This window comes from Pygocentrus nattereri, chromosome 6, assembly GCF_015220715.1.
Source record: "Pygocentrus nattereri isolate fPygNat1 chromosome 6, fPygNat1.pri, whole genome shotgun sequence".
Classification (NCBI taxonomy): domain Eukaryota; kingdom Metazoa; phylum Chordata; class Actinopteri; order Characiformes; family Serrasalmidae; genus Pygocentrus; species Pygocentrus nattereri.
The window spans coordinates 13143264-13168107 of NC_051216.1; the positions used below are offsets into that span (position 1 = coordinate 13143264).

A 24844-nucleotide genomic window follows, 5' to 3' on the forward strand; every position below is an offset into this window, starting at 1 on the left:
ATGCTAGCATGGGTTGTCGGGGTTTTATATGCTGCGTACCCTTACTGGCAACTTTATTGGGAAAACCCTACTTTGCTGCCTCATCTTGCATATGTGAAGTCAGAGCCCACGGTTTTGAGTTTCTGACCACAAAACCACACTTGGTTCAAAGTGCATCACATGTTAACATGCCACTGCAGTTATAGTGTCCCTTCTGTGTTGAACATGATCCACCATCCACAAGGTCAATCATGCAGGTGTATCTAATAAACTGACAGTTTAAAACTGACAGACTATGTTGATAAATAACTATGTTATAAAAAATGTTGAGGTCCAAGATTGAGATTCTGGAACTGTATAAATTCTGGAAAATACAAGATAAACGGTGACTAATAATTGAAATATATGAAAAATTATTCAAATTAAGAATAATAATTTTAATAATACACAAACCACTCCACTGAACTGAATAATTTTACAATTATATACACGGACACCCTTGATCACTGCTCCAACGATATGATTAGAAACAGTACTAATTTGCTGCCAAAGAAATTTGGATTATATATTATATATGATTTGTTGTTAGTATTCTACAATCCAATGTGAAATTTTCATAAGCCCTACAGGCAAATCCACCACAAAATGTTTATAGTAAAATTTCATCTTCATCTAAGACTCAGTGAACATGTTTTTCTCTTTTGTCTAATCTGTCTGTGCTGTCAAGTAGAGGTACTTCAGAATTTTTACCTTCACAGAGACACACTGACTTCCTGTGTGTGTTTCTCACCAAAACCAACATGCGTCCACCACCCCAAACCCCCCACCAACATATTTGCACTTTACTCACACTACTTCACACATTTATATGTTGAGGTCACCATTTGCTGTTTTCTTTTTTCCTACATACTAATCTATCCGTTTCTGTGTGTTTCACAGATCTACATTAACATAAGCTTAAATAAAGCTGCCAAACACAACTACGGAGTTGCCTCTTGAGAGATTTACCAGCATCAACAGCTGCTTTTACACTTTAAGTCTGTTATTACCCAACACTGTTTGCCTCTAATAGCACTCAGTGTACAAATATCTAACTGCATTTTTGTCATTGTCAGATCTCACTGCCACCAGCTCACTAAAACCACAACAGCAGCAGTGCAGTGACCATCTTGTGTGTTTCCTGAAGGTGGTTTAGTAGCCAGTAATGAGAATAAAGACCTTTTTAATGTATGTACTAGTGTACAGTATTTCTCTCACATTCTCTCACTCTTACTTTCTACCTGTGCAACTAATACCTGTTTGATTAACTACTGTATTCATGAAATATGCAATAAATGTTTCTGTTCCTAGTGTTAAAGGGTACATACTAAGAAAAACTGAATTTTCCTCACTTTTCTATTTCAGTTTAATGATGTATAATATTATGTAAAATGTTACTGTTTGCTTTCCAGTCCAAACTGTTCATATTTGGAAACTAAGATGATTAAACAGCCTTTTTGGATTTAATCATTTTCATGATGTCACAAAAAGCAATGCATTTACATACAGTATATCCACCTTTTTAAGCAACAGCAGTTGAGGCCCACCCACCAACACTGAAGTTATAAGGAGTGTTTCAGCCTGGACTAGTTTTTGAACCAAGCACAATACAGAGCATCAAATCAGAACAACTATAATTTACATATATCGGCCTTAAAGGCACAGTAACAAAAACAGCTTCTTTAATTCTAATTAATAACGAGAGGATGAAAATGGTCATTTAAAAATGAATTATTAATAATTTTGGCACATAAAACCACACAAATGAAAAAGTGGATATCAGGGGGGAAAGTATAATATAATTTAGGATATGGGCCCTTTAATTCTTTAACTTGTTCTTGGCACTATATACAGGCCTGAAGGTGCTCCCTGTGAGGTTTGTTTAAAACATACTTAAAATGTTACAATTTTAAAAAATCATATTGTGCATGTAATGAAATTAAAGAAAAAAATATAAATTTTGTAATAAATAAATAATAATGTGCGGATAAATGTAATAAATAATAAATAAATGTGCGTAGTGCAGCTCCAACTCTGGGTTTTTCTTGCCACCTGGTGGTCAGGAAAGGTGTGGCTTTCGTGCCAAATGTTTTTAAAGGGACTAATAATTAGGACTAAAAAAAATTAATTAGCACCCTTACTTTATTTTTTCAGGAAAGTGGCTCTTCTGTGGTGTTGCTCTGAGGAATTCCTTTTAGCATTTTTATCTTTAAGAGTGTACCAAATCGTGAGTTTCTCTCTCACAGATGACTTTCTTCAGGAGGAAGTGCAGGAATTTCTGAAAATATAATTCACTGGCATGCAAAAGCAGGCTGTTTACCTATATATACCGGTCAAAAGTTTTAGAACACCCCAAATTTTCCAGTTTTTTATTGGAAGCTATTCAGTTTAATATCTCATTGCACTCTGAAATGAAAGCATAGTACAAATATGTAACTGGAGTTAAAAAAGAAATCATGGAATCAATTTATAGATCAAAATGTATTCTAAACTTTTGACTCATCAAAGTAGCCACCTTTGGGAGATATAACAGCTGAACACATTCGTGGCATTCTTTCTACAATAGAAATCAAATATTCTTCAGAAAGTTCTTCCAAAATCTGTTGCAGAAGTTCCCATAAATAAATTTCACTCTTCTGTGCAGTTCATCCCAAACCAGCTCTGGACACTGTGCTGACCGCTCCATGTTTTCAAGTTTACCATCTTGTTCTTTTTTCCTGAGGTCGTTCTGGCATAGCTTGGACTGTCAGAATAGAAAGGGGCCAGACTGGGAAGGAATCAAAACAAAGAAACACATGGACATGACTGGAAGGTAAACAGACGCACATGGAAGACTGGGAGGGGCCGATCGTGACAATTGTCTTGTTGAAGGATGAACCCCTGACCAACTAGGCGCATACCAGAGGGTATTGCATGGCTCTGCAGAATGCTGTGGTAGCTGTGTTGGTTCAGGGTGCATCTCACTCTGTACAAGTCACTGACCCTGGATCCAGCAAAACAGCCCCAGACCATCACACTTCCTCCTCCATGTTTGACAGTTGATGTCACACACTGTGTGTCACGATTGGTTCCTCCCACGTCCCCATGTGCCTTGATTACTTCCCAGTCATCCACGTTTCTTTGTTTTTATTTTCCCAGTCCAGCCCCCTTGTCTTGTTACCCCCCCCCCCCCCCCCCCACCCTTGATTGTTTATACCTGTCCCTCGTTATCCCTTGCTATATAAGCCCTGTGTTTGCCCTGGTCTGTGTTGGTCTTTGTTTGTATGCTTGTTTTAATGTGCTGTATGTGCTGTTTGTGTTGGATTTTGGCTTGTTCTGTTTGTAAGTGTATTGTTTGGATCCTGTGGTTCTTCTGTTACGTCTGACCTGCATTCTCTGCGTGTTGGCTATTTGAACCTGGACCGTTTTGACCACAACCTTGGATTTGCCCAAAATAAAACTCGCTTATCTCAGCATGTGCGTCCACCTCCTCGCTCCACGTCACACTGTGGACCCATCCTTTTGCCTGCTCAACGGCGTACAAAGATCCTGCGTGATGAACCAAAAATTTCAAATTTTGATTCATCAGTCCATAATACCTTCTTCCAGTCTCCAGTAGTCCAGTGGCAGTGTTTCATTTCAAGCTATTCATTGAAGTTGAATAACTTGAATTGCAATAAATAACTGGAAAAATTGGGGTGTTCTAAAACTTTTGTCTAGTAGTGTGTGTGTGTATATATATATATATATATATATATATCTCAGAATCAGAAGAAGTTTTATTGCCATTGTCAATGAACAGGATTCACAGACTAGGAATTTGCTTCGGCATGAAGGTGCAACATAAAAAAAATAAATACTCTATGCAAATATATAGATAGAATGAATAAAAATAAAAATACAAAAGGCATGTACAACAGTCCTATATACAACAGTGCAGGTGGAGTAGTGCAATTCAAGTAAAGTGACTAAGGCAGGGTTATAAAGAGGTAAGTGACATGATTATATATTGTTCTTGAGTCCAATGGCAGAGGGGAACAAACTGTTCCTGTGGCGAGAGGTTCTGGTCCGAATGGATCGATGCCTCCTGCCCGAGGGGAGTGGATCAAATAGTCCGTGTGCGGGGTGAGAAGGGTCTCCTATAATACGATCCGCTCTCCCCACAGTCCTGGAGATGGGAGGCTGCAGCCTATCACCTTCTCAGCGGAGCGCACAATGCGCTGCAGCCTTTGTCTGTCCCTGGCAGTGGCCCCAGTATACCACACTGTGATGGAGGAGCTGAGGATGGACTCGATGATGGCCGTGTAGAACTGTACCATCAGCTGGGCCGGCAGTTTGGTTTTCTTCAGCTGCCGCAGAAAGTACATCCTCTGCTGAGCCTTCTTGATGAGGGAGCTGATATTCAGCTCCCACTTGAGGTCCTGGGTGATGGTGGTGCCAAGGAACCGGTAACAGTCCACAGTGGTGATGGGGGTGTCGGTAAGGATAAGGGGGGGCAGGGGGCTTGTGGCTTTCCTGAAGTCCACAGTCATCTCCACTGTCTTCTGGGCATTGAGCACCAAGTTGCTGTTGCTGCACCAGGTCACCAGCCGGTCCACCTCCTTCCTGTAGGCAGACTCATCACTGTCTGAGATGAGTCCAATGAGGGTGGTGTCGTCCGCAAACTTAATCAGTTTGACAGAGTCATGGATGGAGGTGCAGCAGTTGGTGTACAGGGAGAAGAGCAGGGGGGAAAGTACACAGCCCTGAGGTGATCCTGTGCTTAAAGTCTGCATGTCCGAGACAATCTTCCCCAGCCGTACTCGCTGACTGCAGTCCGTGAGGAAGTCTGTGATCCACCTGCAGGTGGAGTCGGGCACATGGAGCAGAGAGAGCTTGTCCTGGAGCAGAGTGGGAAGGATAGTATTGAATGCAGAGCTGAAGTCCACAAACAGGATCCTAGCGTAGGTTCTTAGGGAGTCCAGATGCTGCAGGATGAAGTGGAGGGCCAGGTTTATGGCATCATCTACAGACCTGTTGGCTCTGTAGGCAAACTGCAGGGGGTCCAGAAGGGGGTTGGTGATGGACTTGAGGTGGGACAAAACCAGACGTTCAAAGGTCTTCATGACTACGGACGTCAGGGCCACAGGCCTGTAGTCATTAAGTCCTGTGGCGCGTGGTTTCTTGGGGACAGGGACGATGATGGAGGACTTGAAACAGGCTGGGACATGGCATGACTCCAGGGAAGAGTTGAAGATTCCCGTGAAGACTGGGGCCAGCTCATCAGCACAGTGTCTCAAGGTGGCAGAGGACACGGAGTCAGGGCCCGAAGCCTTGTGTGGATTTAGCCTCTTAAACAGCCTGTTCACATCCTCCTCCTGGACTGAGAGGGCAGAGGGGGCAGATGGGCAATCCAAAGTGGTTAAGTGTATTGTGGTGTGGGGGGTGGAGGATGGGGGTGTGAATCCATGACTTCAAAACGTAAATAGAAGTCGTTAAGGTCGTTAGCCAGTTTGAAATCTTCTGAACAATGAGGTGCTCTGGGCCTATAGTTGGTGATCTCTTTCAGCCCCCTCCATACAGTGGCAGAGTCGTTAGCATAGAACCGCTGCTTCAGACGAGCATTGTCCTTGGATTTAGCCTTTAATACCTCCCTGCTAAATTCATACTTTGCACCGCTGTAGCTAACTCTGTCTCCCTCTCTGAAAGCAACCTCTTTCTGCTGGCGAAGCTGTCTGAGTTTGTGTGAACAAGGGTTTATCATTATTAAAAGTGATTCTGGAGCGTGATGGGATGATGCTGTGTTCACAGAAATGTATATATGACGTCACGGTATCTGTGTATTCATCTAAACTGTCTGTAGAAGCCTTGAACATGTCTCAGTCTGTGGTGTCCAAACATGTGCGTAGCTCCTCCACAGCTTCACTGGTCCACTTTTTATATGTCTTCACGACAGGTTTAGAGAGCTTTAGTCTCTATCTGTACGCAGGGATCAGGTGAACCATGACATGATCTGAGAGTCCTAAAGCCGCACGGGGCACAGCACGGTAAGCACCACTCACTGTAGTGTAACAGTGATCCAACGTGTTCCCCTCTCTGGTCGGGCATGTGACAAACTGTTTGTATTTCGCTAGTTCATGATTAAGTTTCGCTTTATTAAAATCTCCGAGGATTATAACAAGGGAGTCTGGTAAAGACCGCTCCACGTCCATAATCTGGTCCGCCAGAGCGCGCTCAGCTTCGTGCACATCGGCGCTCAGTGGAATGTAAATAGCAGCCAGAATAAATGAAGAAAACTCACGTGGGGCGTAGAACGGCTTACAGTTAATGAAAATGTTTTCCAGAGAAGGAGAGCAGTGTTGGGAAATCACTGTCACATCGGAGCACCAGGCGTTGTTGATGTAGAAACAGACTCCTCCACCTTTCGTTTTACCTCCGGCAAGTTCCCGTTGTCCGCGCGGAGGAGCTGGAATCCCTCAAGATGGAGCGCACAGTCCGGGGTCTGTGTGTTCAACCACGTCTCGGTGAAGCACAACACACTAGAGGAGGAAAAGTCGCTGTTTCTTCTCATCAGCAGCGCTATCTCGTCCATTTTATTGGAGAGTGAGCGGACGTTGGAGAGGAAAATCCCAGGTAGGGGCGCACGAGTACCCCAGCTCGCTTCCCTCTTCGGCGGCGTCTCACTTTTTTGTTTATAAAGTGCACTAATAATGCAGCAGGCACTAGAAAAACTGGCGAAATGTCTGTAGGGGTTGTTCTGATGTTTAGTAGCTCCTCGCGGCTGTAGGAGCACGAAGACACGAATAACGCACAAAAACAAACAAAACAAAGAGCACCCGAATGCCAGGGCAGCCGTACGTGGTGCCATCTTGGATCATAAAGTATCCACTTAATATATCCATAATATATCCACTTACTCTATAGGTGCACTTTGTAGTTCTACAATTACAGACTGGAGTCCATCTGTTTCTCTGATACTTTGTTAGCTCCCTTTTACCCTGTTCTTCAGTGGTCAGTACCCTCACAGCACAGGTATTAGGTGGTGGATCATCCTCTGCACAGCAATAACACTGATGTGATGGTGGTGTGTTGTGCTGGAAGGAGTGGATCAGACACAGTATTGCTGCTGGACTTTTAAAACACTGTCCACTCTATTTAACACTACTACCAGATGAGACGACAGCTCATCTGCTGCTGCACAGTTTGTGTTGGTCATCCTCTAATCCTTCATCAGTGGTCACAGGACGCTGCCCTCAGGACGCTGTTAGCTGGATGTTTTTTGTTGTGTCTTTACTCAACAAAGTAAACATGAATAAATGATTCAACTCGGAGGTAGAATGAACATGACTTTTACTGAGCTTCACTGTAGTCTCAATGTACACATATCACTGCACTGGCAGGTAACCTATAGGTAAACTCAATAGCTAGGGGAGTGGTTACGCTGAAGTAAATAGATCCACTTTATATACTACATTTTTGGTTGCTGGACTATTCTCAGTCCAGCAGTGACACTGAAGTGTTAAAAACTCAGCAGCACTGCTGAGTCTGATCAACTCAAAAACTATCCTAAATGTATTACTGATTCCATGGTCAATTCATTTGACTGAACTGATCTTTAAACTGTTTATTCTATGAATGTGAATGGCACACACACCTCCGTCACATCAGTCTTACTGCAGTTCTGAGAATCATTCACCACCCAAATAGTACCTGCTCTGTGAGGGTCCATGGGGGTCCTGACCACTGAAGAACAGGGTAAAATGGGGGTAACTAAGTATTCAGAGAAACAGATGGACTACAGTCTGCAATTGTAGAACTATAAAGTGCACCTATATAATAAGTAAGATAAAATACAAGGAAAAAAAATGATATGGTACATTTAATGGTTTAACATGTTTTTTTGCACTATATACACACACACACACACACACACACATGCCAGCAGGTTGTGTTGAGTCAATACAACTTAAATGGAATAAAATCAAGATGCGTGCTAGATAATGGACTTTGAAAACAACTTCAAAAATATGCTTAATTGTTTAGCTGAGTCTGTCCTTCATGAACCTCTTTTTATCTAATGTATTTCTTTTCTCTCTTTCATCTGGATCATCTGTTCAAGGGTCTGTTTGGCCTCCTGCAAAATTGAATTCCTACACAAACTCACATTGTGCTGTGATGCTTTTGCTGAATTTCTTAAAACTACACACTGTATTTGTCCCTAGTTCTAACACTGACCCCAATACTGTCACATATACTCCATTAAAACAGTGAGACAGAGAAACTGACATCTGGACTCTCTGAAACATACTGTGGGAAGAAACTTGAGTCAGCTTTTACTCCTCAACTGAACCTGTTACTATAATTAATACGAAAATAAGTAGTTTAGTTGCTTTGATGCTCACTGGCTGTCTGACAGTGTCACGGCCGAATTTAAAAGAATGGGCAACAAAACCCTTTTTCCAATTAAAATAAATTTGTATACACCTTGGGGATCAGTGGAGTCAACAGTAATCACTCGGTAGAGGATAGAGTGTACAGTCTTTATTTAAAAACACCATAAACCACTAATTTAAAAAAACCCAACTCCCGTTCAGACCCCGAATATTGGTTTAAAAAAAAGAATGGGGAGGAAGCAGTCCACAGTCCATCGGGGATCCGGTCAGCGTCACCACTAGGAAACCAATAACAAACAGACAAACAAACGAGGGATCTAATTACAACAATTTAAAAACAGCTAGAAAGCCTAAACCTAAAGGTTTGTAATCTACCCAGAAACGTCTTAGGGAACGGTTTTATATATATATATATATATATATATATATATATATATATATATATATATATATATATATATATATATATATATATATATATATATATATATATATATATATATATGCGCGCGCACACACACACACACACACACACACACACACACACACACACACACACTCTCTTCCACTAGCACTGGCAAATAAAATCCATTACACCACCCAACACACCGGTACCACCCCACATTCAAATCTCACACATTAAGGGAAAAAAAACCCCACACTAATCAAAAAATAAAAATCAGGATTTAATTTAACCAGCAACCAGATAAGTAAAACCAAATTCTCTAGGACTAATTTCTGCGCTTGTGGTTTAAAAACCAACTATACTTAAAAAGCTTCCTACAAATAAAACAAAAACTGGTGATGAGCAGAAGGGTAAAATAGTTCGTAGTTTGGGGACAGCACACTTAACTCTGGGAAGGGTGAGCGTTCTCACCCTTCCTTCTCTCCCACACGCCTTCAGATAATGCCACGAACGTCGGGTCTCTCGGGTTCCCTCCACACCTGCCTGCAGCGCCACGCAGATTCAAAAAGAACCAAGTCCACCTTCCCGGCCAACAGATCAAATCGGCAGTCCCTCGCTTCGCTCCACTTCCGGCCCGAGCAGCACAGTAAATTTGTCCAGTGAGTAACATCGCTCTGCTCTTTCAGTGTCCAGATCTAGCATGCCTTATCCCACGTTCTTCTCTTCGCTCGCCCTCTCTAGTTGAGTCTCCATCTCCCTTAAATGAGGACGTGCAGTCGTCGAAATTAGAGCGATCACAGCTGTCGCTTGTTTTGGTCCCACTAATCACTCTCCGGGCAGTTTCGGCAAACCAAAAGTCCCCTTTAAACAGACATCACCCCTTTTTTTTTGGACAATTTGCCTGTCACTCGTGACAACAGCATAAGCTTGAAGTTTGAGTAAGAGACCTCACATATCTCTGTGTAAACTTTCAAATAAACGACTCAAACCTGAGGTAGTGAAAATTCCCAAAGACGTTTGTAAGATGCTTTAATCAGGCACCATAGGGACCCTACCCTATGTCATTCATCTTCTTGACCTGTTTAACTGAGGTTAAAGGTGACTACTCACTCTTCAATATGCAAATAATAACTTCAAGACTGCCATACTCCACACCACAAGTGGTTTACAGCCCGTGAGTGAAGTTATGTAGAAAATTACTTGAAATTAAGCAGATATAGTCAAACTTAAACTGCACTTTAACATCTGTATTGATACAAAGCTATTCTGAGTGTTTTGATGTGAAGTGCTCTGTCCTAGAGAAACTTGCTGAGTCAGAATTGTAGAGGTCCGAATCTTCAGTTCCAACACATCCCAAAGGTGCTCTATTGGATTGAGATCTGGTGACTGTGGAGGCCATTGGAGTACAATTAACTCATTGTCATGTTCAAGAAACCAGTTTGAGATGATATGAGTTTTGTGACATGGTGCAATATCCTGCTGGAAGTAGCCATCAGAAGATGGGTACACTGTGGTCATAAAGGGATGGACATGGTCAACAACAATACTCAGGTAGGCTGCAGCATTTAAACGATGCTCAATTGGTACTAAAGGGCCCAAAGTGTGCCAAGAAAATATTCCCCACACCATCACACCACCACCACCAGCCTGAACCGTTGATACAATGCAGGATGGATCCATGTTTTCATGTTGTTTACATTAAATTCTAACCCTACCATCTGAATGTCGCAGCTGAAATTGAGACTCGTCAAACCAGGCAACAGGAGTTGCATCCGGTGTGGTCTTCTGCTGCTGTAGCCCATCTTCTTCAAGGTTCGACGTGTTGTGCGTTCAAAGATGGTATTCTGCATTCCTTGGTTGTAACAAGTGGTCATTTGAGTTACTGTTGCCTTTCTATCATCTTGAACCAGTCTGCCCATTCTCCTCTGACCTCTCACATCAACAAGGCATTTTCGTCCACACAACTGACCGCTCACTGGATATTTTCTCTTTTTCGGACCGTTCTCTGCAAACCCTAGATTGTGCGTGAAAATCCCAGCAGATCAGCAGTTTCTGAAATACTCAGTCCAGCCCGTCTGGCACCAACAACCACGCCATGTTGAAAGCCACTTAAATCACCTTTCTTCCCCATTCTGATGCTCGGTCTGCACTTCAGCAAGTTGTCTTGACCACCTCTACATGCCTAAATGCACTGAGTTGTGGCCATGTGATTGGCTGATTAGCCATTTGTGTTAACAAGCAATTGAACAGGTGTAACTAATAAAGTGGTCGCTGAGTGTATACACACACACACATATATATATATATATATATATATATATATATATATATATATATATATATATATATATATATATATATATATATATATTGGCCTGACTGCATGTCTTTGGACTGTGGTAGGAAACTGTTCTTGGGGTTTAGAAAACAATTTTTGACTCTGAGGGCTTGTGGTCTGATGTTCTTCTTTAGAAAGTCCCTTCCTCCAACTCCATTCTCTAGTGTATCTGTCAAAACTTACACAGAACTGAGTGAGTAAGATAGACACACGTTTATTTCATTACCTGGAGGAACAAAACGATCATTATAGTGACTACAATGTTGTATCTGGGTTCCTGCATCATCGTGTTTCTTCTAAATTATGGAGGTATTCATTTCACATTAATTTGTTGGTTTTGTTCTCTTTAATAATAATAATAATACTTTTATTTTATAAAGCGCCTTTCAAGAGACCCAAGGACACTGTACAATACAAAAAAAGTAAAACAGATAATTCATTAAGATTTATAACAATATATAAAATAAACTAAGAAAAAAAAAAAAAAAAAAAAAAAAAATATATATATATATATATATATATAAAATAACAACAATAAAAATAAAACAATAATAAAAAACTTAACTAAAATAAATAGAAGTTCGAGAGAAATTCTCACTCAAATGCTAGCTGGAAGAGATAGGTTTTAAGACCGGCTTTAAAACATGATAGAGATGATGATGTACGGAGCTGTAGTGGAAGCCCATTCCAGAGTTTTGGGCCAGCAACACCAAACGCTCTATCACCTAGAGTACGGAATTTTGTAGAAGGCACAATTAGGAGATGAGAGTAAGAGGAGCGTAAAGTGCGAGTTGGAACATACATCTGAAGTAGATTACCCAAATAAGTGGGGGCAAGATCATGGAGAGATTTAAAAGCAGTTACCAGTATTTTATACTGTACTCTAAACTGGACTGGAAGCCAGTGGAGATCCCTCAATACTGGTGTAATATGTTCCCAAGATCTTTTATGGGTCAACACCCTAGCAGCAGAGTTTTGCACATACTGCAGTCTGTTTAAGAGCCGGGTAGGGAGACCATGCAACACTGCATTACAATAGTCTAATCTAGAGGTCACGAATGCATGAGTAATGATCTCAGCAGCAGCAGAGGACAGAAATGGGCGAATTCTGGAAATGTTCTTTAAATGAAAAAAGGCTGTTTTGCAGACATTTTTTATGTGGGGTTCGAACGACAGTGTTGTGTCAAAAATTACACCCAGATTTCGAACCTGTGCAGAGGAGGAGACAACAAACCCTGGTATAGAGAAAGCAAGGTTACTGAGCTTTCTGGCAGTAGCAGGAGAAGAAATCAGTATGGCCTCAGTTTTAGTACCATTAAGGCTTAGAAAGTTTTCAACCAGCCAGGCACGTACATCTTTATGTGAGTGATGTACCTGGAACTGTTACTTTTCACCTTTCCTGTGTGCAATGGGCCAAAGCTGGCTTTCAAATTAATGTCAATGAGATAGGTTTGCATGCTTTTGAAATCAAAGGTATATGAATCTAAAATTTGTAGTAATTAGACATTTAGGAAACAATGAATTGTGAATTTTCAAAAACTATGAAGAATCTGAGACAAAATACAAATGTTTCTGAGCATGCAGATATTTCTATGCTGTAGATATTCGATAAAATATATGAATTCATAGATTTTGTTCAAGTGTGATGTTGGTCCATTGCATTTGCTTTTAGCTCAAAATTCAAATAGAATATGAAACAAATGCAGGTACTGTTCAAATGTGAATGTTTTGCTGTGTTTCTAACTATTTGGTAACTGATACCTTGTCTTTGAATGGAAATGTATTTTATTTTTGATTAGTAACACAATAACACAATAGCACTGTAATGCATAAATAATGTTATAGTACTGTTTGTTTTAGCTGAGAGCAATCTGTCTGCATTCTAAAAGTAGATTAAAGTATTAGAGCAATTTAACATTGCATTTAAACATTCATTAATGTACTCTGCTCAGTTTCATGTAGCACAGTAAACATTGCAGAATGTAGGTTAAAAAAGCCACAAGGCCTGGCTTGCAATTAATGTTACAGTTGGGCAATATTGCAGCAGATCAGAAATTTCATGAGCTAATTTGTGGCAAAGGTGGCCTCCTATGACAGTGCCATGTGGTGAGCTCTTCACACACATTCACACTCTTTAACACATTCTACTGACTGTGCTTGTCTATTGATATTTGCAAGGCCATGAGCTTGACTCAGTAATTAGGTAGGGCATCTACATAAGTTTGGCTATAATGTTGTTCCTTAGACACAGAAAAATAAAGCCCTCATAATCATAAGTAAATTTTTGTTTATAGAGCACATTTAAAACAACAGTTGACCAAAGTGCTGTACATAAAGAGAAATACATAAAAATAAACAATAGTAAATGGTATAAAATAAGTAATAGTTAACTAAATAGCTAATCAAAGTAAGTATTAATGATAATCAAAGTATAATAATACACTAAAATTAATCATCAAATGAAATGTAACACTATTAATAAAGGTTAAAAAACGCAATTGAGTTTTAAGTCCTAATTTGCAAACAGGTAAAGCATTTCTAATATTGAGGGGTAGGCTTCGGAGTAGCAACTGCAAAAGCACAGTAACCCTTTAGCTTCAACGTAAATTGTGGAACAGCCAGAATTAACTGATTTGAGGACGTCAGAGATCTTTTTTGAATAAAAAAGAACCTTAAATTGGAACCTGTAATAGGTAGGAAGCAAGTGAAGAGGGAGTAAAACTGGGGTGATGGGGTCCCTTTTCTTGGTGCCCATAAGTTAAGACAAAGATTACTTTTTCAGTCCTATATACAGAGAATTACAATAATCTAGACAGGAAAAAACAAAAGCATGAATGACTTTATTTTCAAGTCTTGAAACGCAAGAAATAATGGTTAATAGTTGATAATAACTACATTATTACATGTCACAAATCTGGTAAAGTATGGTCAAATCTGAGGTAAGAATAAAAAATGGTAACAAGATGCCTAACACATGGCTTTACATATGAGATGATTTGATATGTTCGTACAGTGTTTAGAAGAGCCATTCATCCATCCATCCATCCATCCTCAACCGCTTATCCGAGTCCGGGTCGCGGTGGCTGCAGCCTAAGTAAAGAGGCCGGGCCTCCCTCTCCCCTGCCAACTCCTCCAGCTCTCTTGTTCCCAAGACAGTCGAGAGATATTATCCCAACATGTCCTGGGTCTTCCCTGGGGTCTCCTCCCCGTCTGACATGTCTGGAACACTTCCCTAGGGAGGCGTCCAGAGGCCATCCTTACCAGATGCCCGAACCACCTCAACTGGCTTCTCTCAATGTGGAGGAGCAGCAGCTCTACTCCGAACCTCTCCCGAATCGCTGAGCTTCTCACCCTATCTCTTAGGGGGGCTGGCGACCCTGTGGAGAAAGGTCATTTCGGCCGCTTGTATCCGCAATCTCATTCTTTCGGTCACTACCCAAAGCTCGGGACCATAGGTGAGAGTCGAAACGTAGATTGACCGGTAAATTGACAGCTTCGCCTTCTGGCTCAGCTCTCTCTTCACCACGACGGACCGGTATAGTGTCCACATTACTGCAGATACCGCACCAATCCGCCTGTCAACCTCTCGCTCCATCCTTCTTTCACTCGTGAACAAAATCCCGAGATATTTAAACACCTCCACTTGGGGCAAGAATACACTCCCGACCTGGACAGAGCATAACACCCTTTTTCCGACTGAGGACCATGGTCTCAGATTTACAGGTGCTGATTTTCATCACACCTTCCACTGCTTGGCTGTTCCGAGAAATTCTGTCCATAAAAGTTATGAACAGAATTGGTGACAATGGATAGCCCTGGTGTAGTCCAACCCTGACTGGAAACCAATCTGACTTACTGCCGGCTATACAAACCAAGCTCCTGCTCCATTTGTACAGGGACTGAATGGCCCGTAAAAACAAGCCTCTCACTCTGTACTCCCGGAGCATTCCCCACAGCACCCCCCGAGGGACGTCGTCAAATGCCTTCTCCAAATCCACAAAACACATGTAGACTTGTTGGGCGAACTCCCACGCACCCTCCAGGACCATGGTGAGGATAAAAAGCTGGTCCAGTGTTCCACAACCTGGGCGAAACCCGCACTGTTCCTGTGGTAGCTGAGATTCTCTTCTCCATAGACCTGCATAGACCTTACCAGGTAGGGTGAAAAGTGTGATCCCCCAATAGTTGTAACACCAAGCCAAGACAGTCCTACAATATCCAGAGCCCTCAGGAAATCCAGGCGGATCTAATCCACCCCCGGTGCTCTGCCACCAAGGAGTTTACAAGAGCCAAAAACAATAAAATTGGTTTTCTGTTCATTGAGCTGTTGAGTTGTAAAAAGTTGTTGGCCATGCAGCTTTTAATATCCTTAGACACACACTTGAATGAACACATGTTGCTGGACTTATCAACATAACAATGAAATGACATTTTATGCTTCTGAATGATAGTAACCAATGGAGGTATATTACATTGACAAGAGGACAGGCCCTAATTTAGAGCTCTAGGGTACTCAGTAATTAATAGTGGCAACAAATGAAAAACAATTGCTCAGATAGACAGAGAAAGTCCTATGACAAAGGCTAGATTTCAATGAGTCTAGGGTTCTTCCTTACAACCCAACAATGTGCTCAAAACGTAAGAATGTTATGATCAATAATGTTGAAGATGGCACTTAGGTCTAACAGGATTAAAATAGCAAGTCTACAGCAAGTAATTTATAATTTGTCACTTTTAATAAAGTGGACTAGGTGCTATGAAGGGCTTTAAAACCAGACTGAAAAGTTATTCAAATGGGACGACAGCTATGAAAGAACTACTTTTTCCATAACTTTCAAGAGAAGTGGTCATTTTGAAATTTGATGGAAGTTATTTGCATCAAGATTAAAGAGGGGAAGAATTTTTGCATGTTTAAAGTAAGTAGAAACAATACCTGAAGTTACAAACAGCTAAGGGTAAAATTGTAAATTAGCCATAGAGGAAACACAACATAAAAACAGAAATATGGATTTTGAAGTCCATTCAGATTAGAGTAGATCAGAGTCTCATTGATCATTTAAAAATTAGAATCAGCTGTGATAAATGAGGGCGCATATGAATCGAAAATGAATGATGGCTTTAATGCTTAAAAAGACCACTTTCCCTGGTTCCTTTTCAAACATGGTGAAAACAAGAGAGCAGACTGAACGCATAAGAAGTGCTATTTTCTCCAAACACAAGAAGGGTAAAGAGCAAAAAAATCATCTCCAAAGTCCTTGACAATTCCGGTTTCAACAATACATAGTGTAGTTAAAAAGTTTATTGCTTAGGGGACAGTCAAGAACTTCCTAGAACATGGGTCAAAGAGGAAAATAAGTGAGAAAAGTCGAAGGTTGGTGCGCGCTCTTAAAAAAACACAGTGTGTACCATCCAAAGAGCTAAAGGCAGACCTGGAGCAGTCTGAAGAGATGGTTTCAATTCGCACCACAGGCCACACATTAAATCAATAACAATTAAATCAATAATGAAAAACTGCCAGCAGACATGTGCACGAAATTTGTACATGGCTACAAAAAGTGTTTGGCGGCTGTCATTGCTGCTAAAGGTTTTGCAACAAAATATTAGGAAAGGGTTCCATTAATACTGTCCATGTCGTATTTTGTTTGTAAGTTTAAAAGACATGTTTTTTGTTTCACTTTCAAATATTTCACAGAGAATAGAGATTCTATTGAGACTGTGATTAATGCAGTTTGAGTTTATTTAAGTTTACATTTAGTTTACATTTAAAATATTATTCATGAGCAGAACTGCTTCTCAGAGATAAAATGTTTTTCACTGTAATGAAAGTGAAGATACAGGAGCTGATATTGTTTGGCATAAGGAGTAGAATTGTTTTTATCTGCAGTCCTTTTATTAACCAAACTGTGATAAACTACACAACAGCGATCAATGAGAACTACAGGTATCGCTGTACAGCCTTCAGAAGCAGGAACCTACTCATGCTTCTCATCATAAGTGTAGTGCTGCTTTAAAAGTTTATTTTAATGAATTTTAAAATATCTGTGACCTAAAATATGATCATATAAAATCAGATAAAGAACATCAAAGGAAACAATAAACACAAAAATATAATTTTTCATTAATTTATTGATCTAAGTATTCTAACCTCTGCTGAACTGGTATGATCCCCTTGAGCAGGAATGACTTCAACCAAATGGTTCCTATAACATTGATCAGCTCAGCACATTGACTTGGTGAAATCTTGGCTCATTCTGCCTCACAGAAGTGCTTAAACTCTTTTGTTGGTGGGCTTTCTTGTATTTATGCCACACCTTAGGTTCTGCCTCAACATTTCTGTTGGATTAAGGTCTAGGCTTGACTTAGTCATTCCAAAATGCACCATTTCCTCTGCTTGAAACAGTCTTTGTAGACTAACTGTCGTTTTTAGGATTGTTGTCTTTCTGCAGGACCCACCTTCTATTGAGGCTCAATTCACTGATGGAGCCCCAACAGTCATAAAATATCATTGTCGAATTTCATTGGAATTCATAGCTCCATCAAATGATGGCAAGTTGATCCCAGTCCAATAGCAGCAAAACACTGCCACCACTGTGTTTCACAGTTGGGATGAAGCTTTTATGCTGGAACAAAGTGTCTGTTTTTGCCAAACATAACATCTCTTATTTATGCCAAAAAGATCAATTTTTCCTTATCCATCCACACACCATTCCTCCTAGAGACTAGTGGATTTCTCCATGTTATCATTCCGTACATATTCTTGTTCAGTGTTTGCCAGATTGTAGACTCATTAATACTGACATTAGCCAGTGTAAGAGAGGCCTTTAGATTAAACGTTGGCATTTTTTGCGATCTCCCAGAATATTCTATACATTAGTCTTGGGGTCATTTTTGTTGGATGACCACTCTAGGATAAGGGTAACAGTGGTGTTCAGTATCCTCCACTATCTGCCTGACAGTGGATCAGTAAAGTCCATATTTGTCAGAAATAGTTTATAAACATCTTCCAGTCTAATGAGCTTCAGCAAATAGTTTTCTGAGGTTCTCAGAAATCTCCTTTGATTGGGACATGGAATGCACTAACAAATGTGTGTGATAACCAGACGTTAATGGTGAAGTTAATTTACTCAAGTAAATGTTTTTTAAATAGGGTAGAGTCAGCCACCCTTACACCTGATTGTGATCCAAGAGGTTAAACGTCCTAAATCTAATTATTATCACTTTTATACCAAACTGATAATTCTAGAGGTTCACATACTTTTGCTAACAAAGACGTTTAATGCTGGATCACTTTTAGTGTTCAGTAAATGGGTGAAAATCTAAGTAATTGTTTGTGTTTTTATTGGGTATCTATTTTTTAATAGTTAAATGAAGATCTAATCATATTTTAGGTCACATTTATGTAGGAATTCCCAAAATGAAAACGGGTTCACAAACTCTCAAGCAGAACTTCATAAGCAGTGCATAATTGACCACAGAACCATGAAATTTAAGAATACAGGCAATTGTCATATAAATAGTTATGATTGCCTTCTTTGTTTATTTTATGCAGCCCCCACTCTAAAGCTGTAGTCATACTGAACATGACTAAAATTGCTGAAAAAGCCAGTTCATTTGAAGAGGATCTACACAATGGCGTAAGAAACAGTTCCCTTTTGGTAGTAGTTGATTTTATGTGGCGCCAAGTTCATGTTGATGAACTTCAGAAGCATGAGCCGATTAAAAAATGAGACAAAACTGCTCCTCAGTTCATATATTGTTTATTGCTTTAGTTAACTAAACAACAATAGTGATTCCCTGAACTATGCATTCTCTCCAAAACCACATCACATCAGGACCACCCATACTTGTCTTATAATTGTTCTACCTTAGTGATGAAAACAGTGAGGGGACAGTTTGCTTTAACCGAAGCACAAACCTGTTAAATTGGCTGATTAGTTACACTGACCAGCCACTTCATTAAGTACACCTCCTTGCATCTACATTCTGTCCATATTATCAGCACCACATAACACATAACAAGCCATTTGTAGTTCTACAATTACAGACTGTAGTTCATCTGTTTCTCCGCTTACTTTGTTAGCCCCCTTTTACCCTGTTCTTCAATTGTTATGACCCCAAAAGAGCAGGGATTATTTGGGTAGTGGCTCATTCTCAGCACTGCAGTGACACTGTCCCAGCGGTGGTGTGTTAGTGTGTGTTGTGCTGATATGAGTGCATCAGACACAGGAACCATTAATGAGGAACAATATTTACAGGATTTGGAGCAACATATCACTGCTGCTAGAAGAAAACCTCATATCTCCATTTTGGTCATTTTTCATTTTTTGACATAATCTATAATTAGCTGTTGTTCTTTACATTGTGTGTAAATTTGAACAATGGACCAAAACAAACGGCCCAAAATGACACGGTTCCATTGACTTGCATTAAAAGTAAAATAGGTTTTTTCCTTCTCCTGTAAAGTTGTCATTTTGGAGATATAAGGTTTTCTTCCAACAACAGCGATATGCTGCCATTCAGATGACGTCTTTCAAGGAAGGCCTTGCTGATTTCAGCAAGACAATGTCAAACCACATTCTGCATGTACTGCAACAGCTTGCTATTGCTGCTGAAAAAATGACAAAGGAGACCCTGAACTGCTGAGCAGCTCAAAGTTTGTATCTAACAAAAATGAGGAAAGATTTCACTTTCAGAACTACAGCATTTAAACTCTTCAGTTCCCAAATGCGTACAGTGTTATTAAAAACTATTGGTCATGCAACGCAGTGGTAAAAATGCCCCTGCCCCAATTTTTACATGTGTGTCTGGCATCAAAATGGACATATATTTTTTAAAAACCAATACAATTTCTCAGTTTAAACATTTGATATGTTGTCTTTGGACTATTTTCAATTAAATATCACATTTGCATGATTTGCACACCATAGCATATACATGTATATATGTGTGTGTGTGTATATATACGTTTTTCTCTGCTTTTCTCTGCATATAATCTCTGTTTATAATTTTTGTCAATTTCGGACTACTATTAAGCACTTTCGCACTTTCTCATATATCCTGAACTGTATTTTTTTGCCTACCTGTACCCAAGCAATGACAATAAAGTTGCATTTATCTATTTAATACATGACTAATGAAAAAATGTATCATTACTGATTCACCTGCTCTTCATGCTGTTACAGTCACACACATCATTTAAGCTGTTAAAAATAAAACTCCTTCTGTTCTTCCTGCAGGTTCTACTGATATATTTAATAAAAATATTCACACAATCAACAGAACTGCTTCTCAGGGAGAAACTGTTGTTTTTCACTGTAATAACAGTGAAGATGAAGAAGATAAAGGAGCCGATGTCGTGTGGCGTAAGGAGGAGATTCTTCTTTTTAACTACAGTCCTGTTATTAACCAAACTGTGACAAACTACACGTCAAGCAGAATGTATGTTGATCCCAACAATCCACTCAAACTACAGATATCTGATGTACAGCCTTCAGACGCAGGAGCCTATACATGTTTTCCCATACCTGTACAGTGGATACTGACCATGGAAGGTAATTTTTCCTTTTAGTTTGTTTATTTGATTGATTGAATGACTGGTTTTATCTTGATCTTTTGGATGCTACATTTTTTGTCTAATTCTGTTTCCAGTCAGTAAGAGAAAACCAGAACTGCCCAGAGAAATGTTTCAGTTCTGTGTGGATTCACAGGTGGGTGACCAGTACAACAGGTTCGGAAAAAAATAGTTTTAGACGCAGTTCATCATTTTATGTGCATGTTATGTACAAAGCTAGAGCAGGAGACCATAAACACAGTTTCTGTGCCGTGTGTGCACAATGCACTTCTTTACTCATGCATATGCAAAAAAGTGGGAGGAGATTACGATAGTGAGGCTGATAATATATCCTCTCAATTTACTAAAGTACCTGGTTCAGGTTTTTTCAGCCTTTTTTCAGGTGCACATTTGCATTTGAGTCCAAAAGACATGTTACTGAAACTAGACACAGCCAGGCAAGACCTTCAAATAAATATTGACCAACACAGTGACAAACTCTCAGGTTCAGGTGTTTGTTTCACTAAAGTGTTAAGATATGACGATGATAATAATAATAATAACATTTTTATGTGTGCCCACACATATCATACTTAAGGTTATTTTTAAAAGTCTGTGCATTTTAACAAATGTAATTCCATCTCCCTCCATTTTCTTTGTGAACAAGAACAGCTATAAATACAAAAGAAATGAAAGAACCAAAGAAAAAATGGGCTCATGGATCTCTAAAGGGCTTAATAGCCTCTACTGAAAACTCTTGATAACTGAGTCTAGTTTACTTTGTTATCTGTAGACCAACTGTCTCAAATGTCTTGAAAAATGTTTATTTGGCTTGTAGTAGCTATAAAACTGCAGTTAATTTCAAACTTTAATAGAATGACTTATTGGGGTGGAAAGCACCCTGTTTGTGTGCATGTTAACTGATTAATGTATGCATGTATGTTAATTGATTAATGTTTGTGTAATGTATGTATGTTAAAATACATTAAATGTTCCTTATCAAGAATAACATTTGTAACACTAAATGAACTGCTCCACTGAACTAAATCACCTCAGGGTCACATAGATGCATCTAACCACTGCACCTTCAATATTATTAGAAACAGTACCAATGAACTATATAACATAAGATATTTGAATTGTATAATGAATGGAAGTTTTGTTAGTACACTAGAATCTACAGAAATCTACAGAAAGATCTACAGGCAAATTCACCACATACTGAGATATTTTAATGAAAGCAGAACAACAGTTAAAACACTGACAGCACCATCTTCATTTACGATGACCCTGCAAATGAACATTTTCCTCTCTCAGCTGTGAGGCTATAACAACAGAGAGAACCTCCATTCTTTAATTAATTAATTTATTTTCATTTTATTCTTTTTAGCTTAAGCAGTCATGAGTTGTTCATTCATTGATAACAATTCCATTAAATGGGCACTAGGTGGAGCGATTTGCACTAATGAGTAACTCCATTTTGCCACTCCCTTTTCCCAAAGCTCACACAGCTTTTTCAGTACTACTAGAAATCTGCACAGCTAACTGTTTCTCTTCGGTTGCAGGCGAGCACAACATAAAATATTCTACAAATTGTAGAACTAGAAGTGCCTGTCTGGTTTTAAAACCTCTCTGAGCTGTTTGACACGTTAATCTGTTTAATAACCGATAAAGAGAACATGTTTTTTTGGTAAAGCTCTCTTGTGCTAATGTGTTTCTGAGGACTGATGCTATTATGTTGTTGTTATACTTCTCTCTGACCATGTTAGATGCATTTGATTTCTTTTAACCATGGGTTTGCGAACCAGCGCCATGGTCTTAACCAGGCCGGAGTCTGGATTTGCTCTAATCATAATACTGTAAAGCAATAAATGAAGGATATATTAATACTTTATTCTCACATTTGTATGTTTCCAAGTTGCTCTTTTTGCAAGACTAAAAACTTGCCTGTCAGTTGATGATACCTGATCAATGCTTTTAACTCTATCAGATGGTCATTTTTAAGTACAATTCATGTTTACGCTGTAAGGGAAAACAAACAGCTTATGATTTCTGTTACAGGCAGTGAAAAAAGAACCAGGCTACTGATTTAAGTGGAACAAGAGATGAGCATGTGAGTTCTTTCTTTGTGTGTGTATATATATATATATATATATATATATATATATATATATATATATATATATATATATATATATATATATATGATTACTGTATAATCAACACCTACAACTAGAGTTAGTGACATAAAACATAAACAAATTCCTTTAATGTATAACCACTGCACATGCACAGCTCATGAAATTTCCATAGGAAAGCACTGGCAAATAGAATGGGATGCTTGGAAGCAGCTGCACATGAGCCTAAGGTCACCATGCCAAGTGAATGCTGGCAGTGGGCTGTGAAGCAGTGCTGCTGTGTTCTCTGGAGTGATAGAGCTCCACCCAATCCATCCATGCTCAACACAAAACTGACACTCTAGTTACATGCCAGTGTATGTTTTCACTTAGAGTTTTTATATGCTGCGTAAACTTACTAGCAGCTTTATTAAAAAATAAGTACTTTGTTACATCTTGTAACTGTGAAGTTAGAGAACAATGACGTACGGTTTCTGATCACAGAGCTGCACTTGGCTTTTCAGGGTATTTTTCAATGGTAGATTGTGCTCAACCTAGCAGTTTTAACTCATGTAGAAACCCCACTGAAGTGCATAACAAGCTAACATTCCCATTATGGTGTGACTTCTGTGCTGAGAATGATCCACAAACTGGCTGTTGGAGCCAAATATCGCTGAAGAAACCAAGATGGAGATTCTGGAAGTGATACAACATTAAGAAAAAAGTGACTATTAGTTAAAATATATTAAATGTTCCTTATCAAGAATAACATTTGTAACACTAAATGAACTGCTCCACTGAACTAAATCACCTCAGGGTCACATACATAGATGCATCTAACCACTGCACCTTCAATATTATAAGAAACAGTACTGATGAACTATATAACGTAAGATATGTAGCGAATGCAGTAATATAAGCATTTTGTTTTGTGTGAATTTATTCATTTTACTGTTAATATCCATTTATATTTGTATATTTCTTGATTATTATGTGTATACTTTGGAGAATTGTTTAATTAACATTACCTGACCACGTCAGTAGTTAGGTCATCAGTTGGTCACGTGATGCACTTTGGGAAAAAGTGTGAGTTTCCTTTAATAGTTAGTCGGTGTGTGCAAGCGGTGTATAAAAGACAAAGAACTGTGAAATATGAAGAAATGGACGTCTAGCAATGCCTAACCTTCTGGTTGGAGGTGCACACGTGTTCACGGTGGTCTTGGAAGTTGTGAGACAGAAAATTCCCGTAATAAAACTTTTGAACCATCAGTCGGAGCGCGGCACTTTTATCAATCAGTGAACAAAAGGTTGGGATCAGCTATAGTCAACACGTGCGCCGAGTGCAGCTCAGCCCGACGATTGAGATCTTGAAGGACACCGAGCGGTGTATGCAAGCTGTGTTCTTCTCGCAAGCCATGCTGAGATGGATGGGGGAGAGGAAGAAAGGACCGCCGCAGCTTGAAGATTACAGCTCGTCTTTCAACCTCGAAGGCCTGCTCGGAGCGTTGCAACTGCAGAGACATGCAAAATACGTCGGATTGCTTCGAGGACAAGGATTCTGTGCCATTCCCACTAACCACCACAAGAGGGCAACAGCTCGCCGTGGTCGTGAGTGGCAATATCAAACCCTTGGCTTCTTCAGCTGATAAGAAACAAACATTATATCTTGTAAATATTTAAATAAGTGTGATGGGCCATTGTGTGCCATTTTTGTGTGAATATGTCTGGCCTATGTTGATAAGTAATATGACATTCCTACTTTGGATTTTTGTTTGGTTTAATATGTGTATGATTGATAATTGAATTAATACTAAGGATTACTTGTGGCATAAGCTCTGCTTAAAGTTAAGGTTTAAGATTTGATTACTACTTTATAGTATTGTTTCAAAACAATTAAGAAAATGGCTCAACGCAAAGAGAGTGCTCTTGTACTTGAGGGAGTAATTCAGGCTCTTGAGAAAAGAATTACAAACTGTTGTGTCTTTACTCAACAAAGTAAACATGAATAAATGATTTAACTCGGAGGTAGAATGAACATGACTTTTACTGAGCTTCACTGTAGTC

The 24844-nt window shown here is 39.5% G+C and overlaps 1 protein-coding gene across 1 annotated transcript; it reads left to right on the forward strand.

Moving 5' to 3' along the window:
- The first annotated feature begins 5175 nt into the window (after positions 1-5175).
- On the forward strand, positions 5176-22757 carry LOC108423841. Its single transcript, XM_037539140.1, has 5 exons — positions 5176-5397; positions 6321-6609; positions 20350-20664; positions 20762-20820; positions 22725-22757. Exons 1-5 carry the CDS (start codon positions 5176-5178, stop codon positions 22749-22751), a joined length of 912 nt encoding a protein of 303 aa, XP_037395037.1. The 3' UTR covers positions 22752-22757.
- Positions 22758-24844: the final 2087 nt, after the last annotated feature.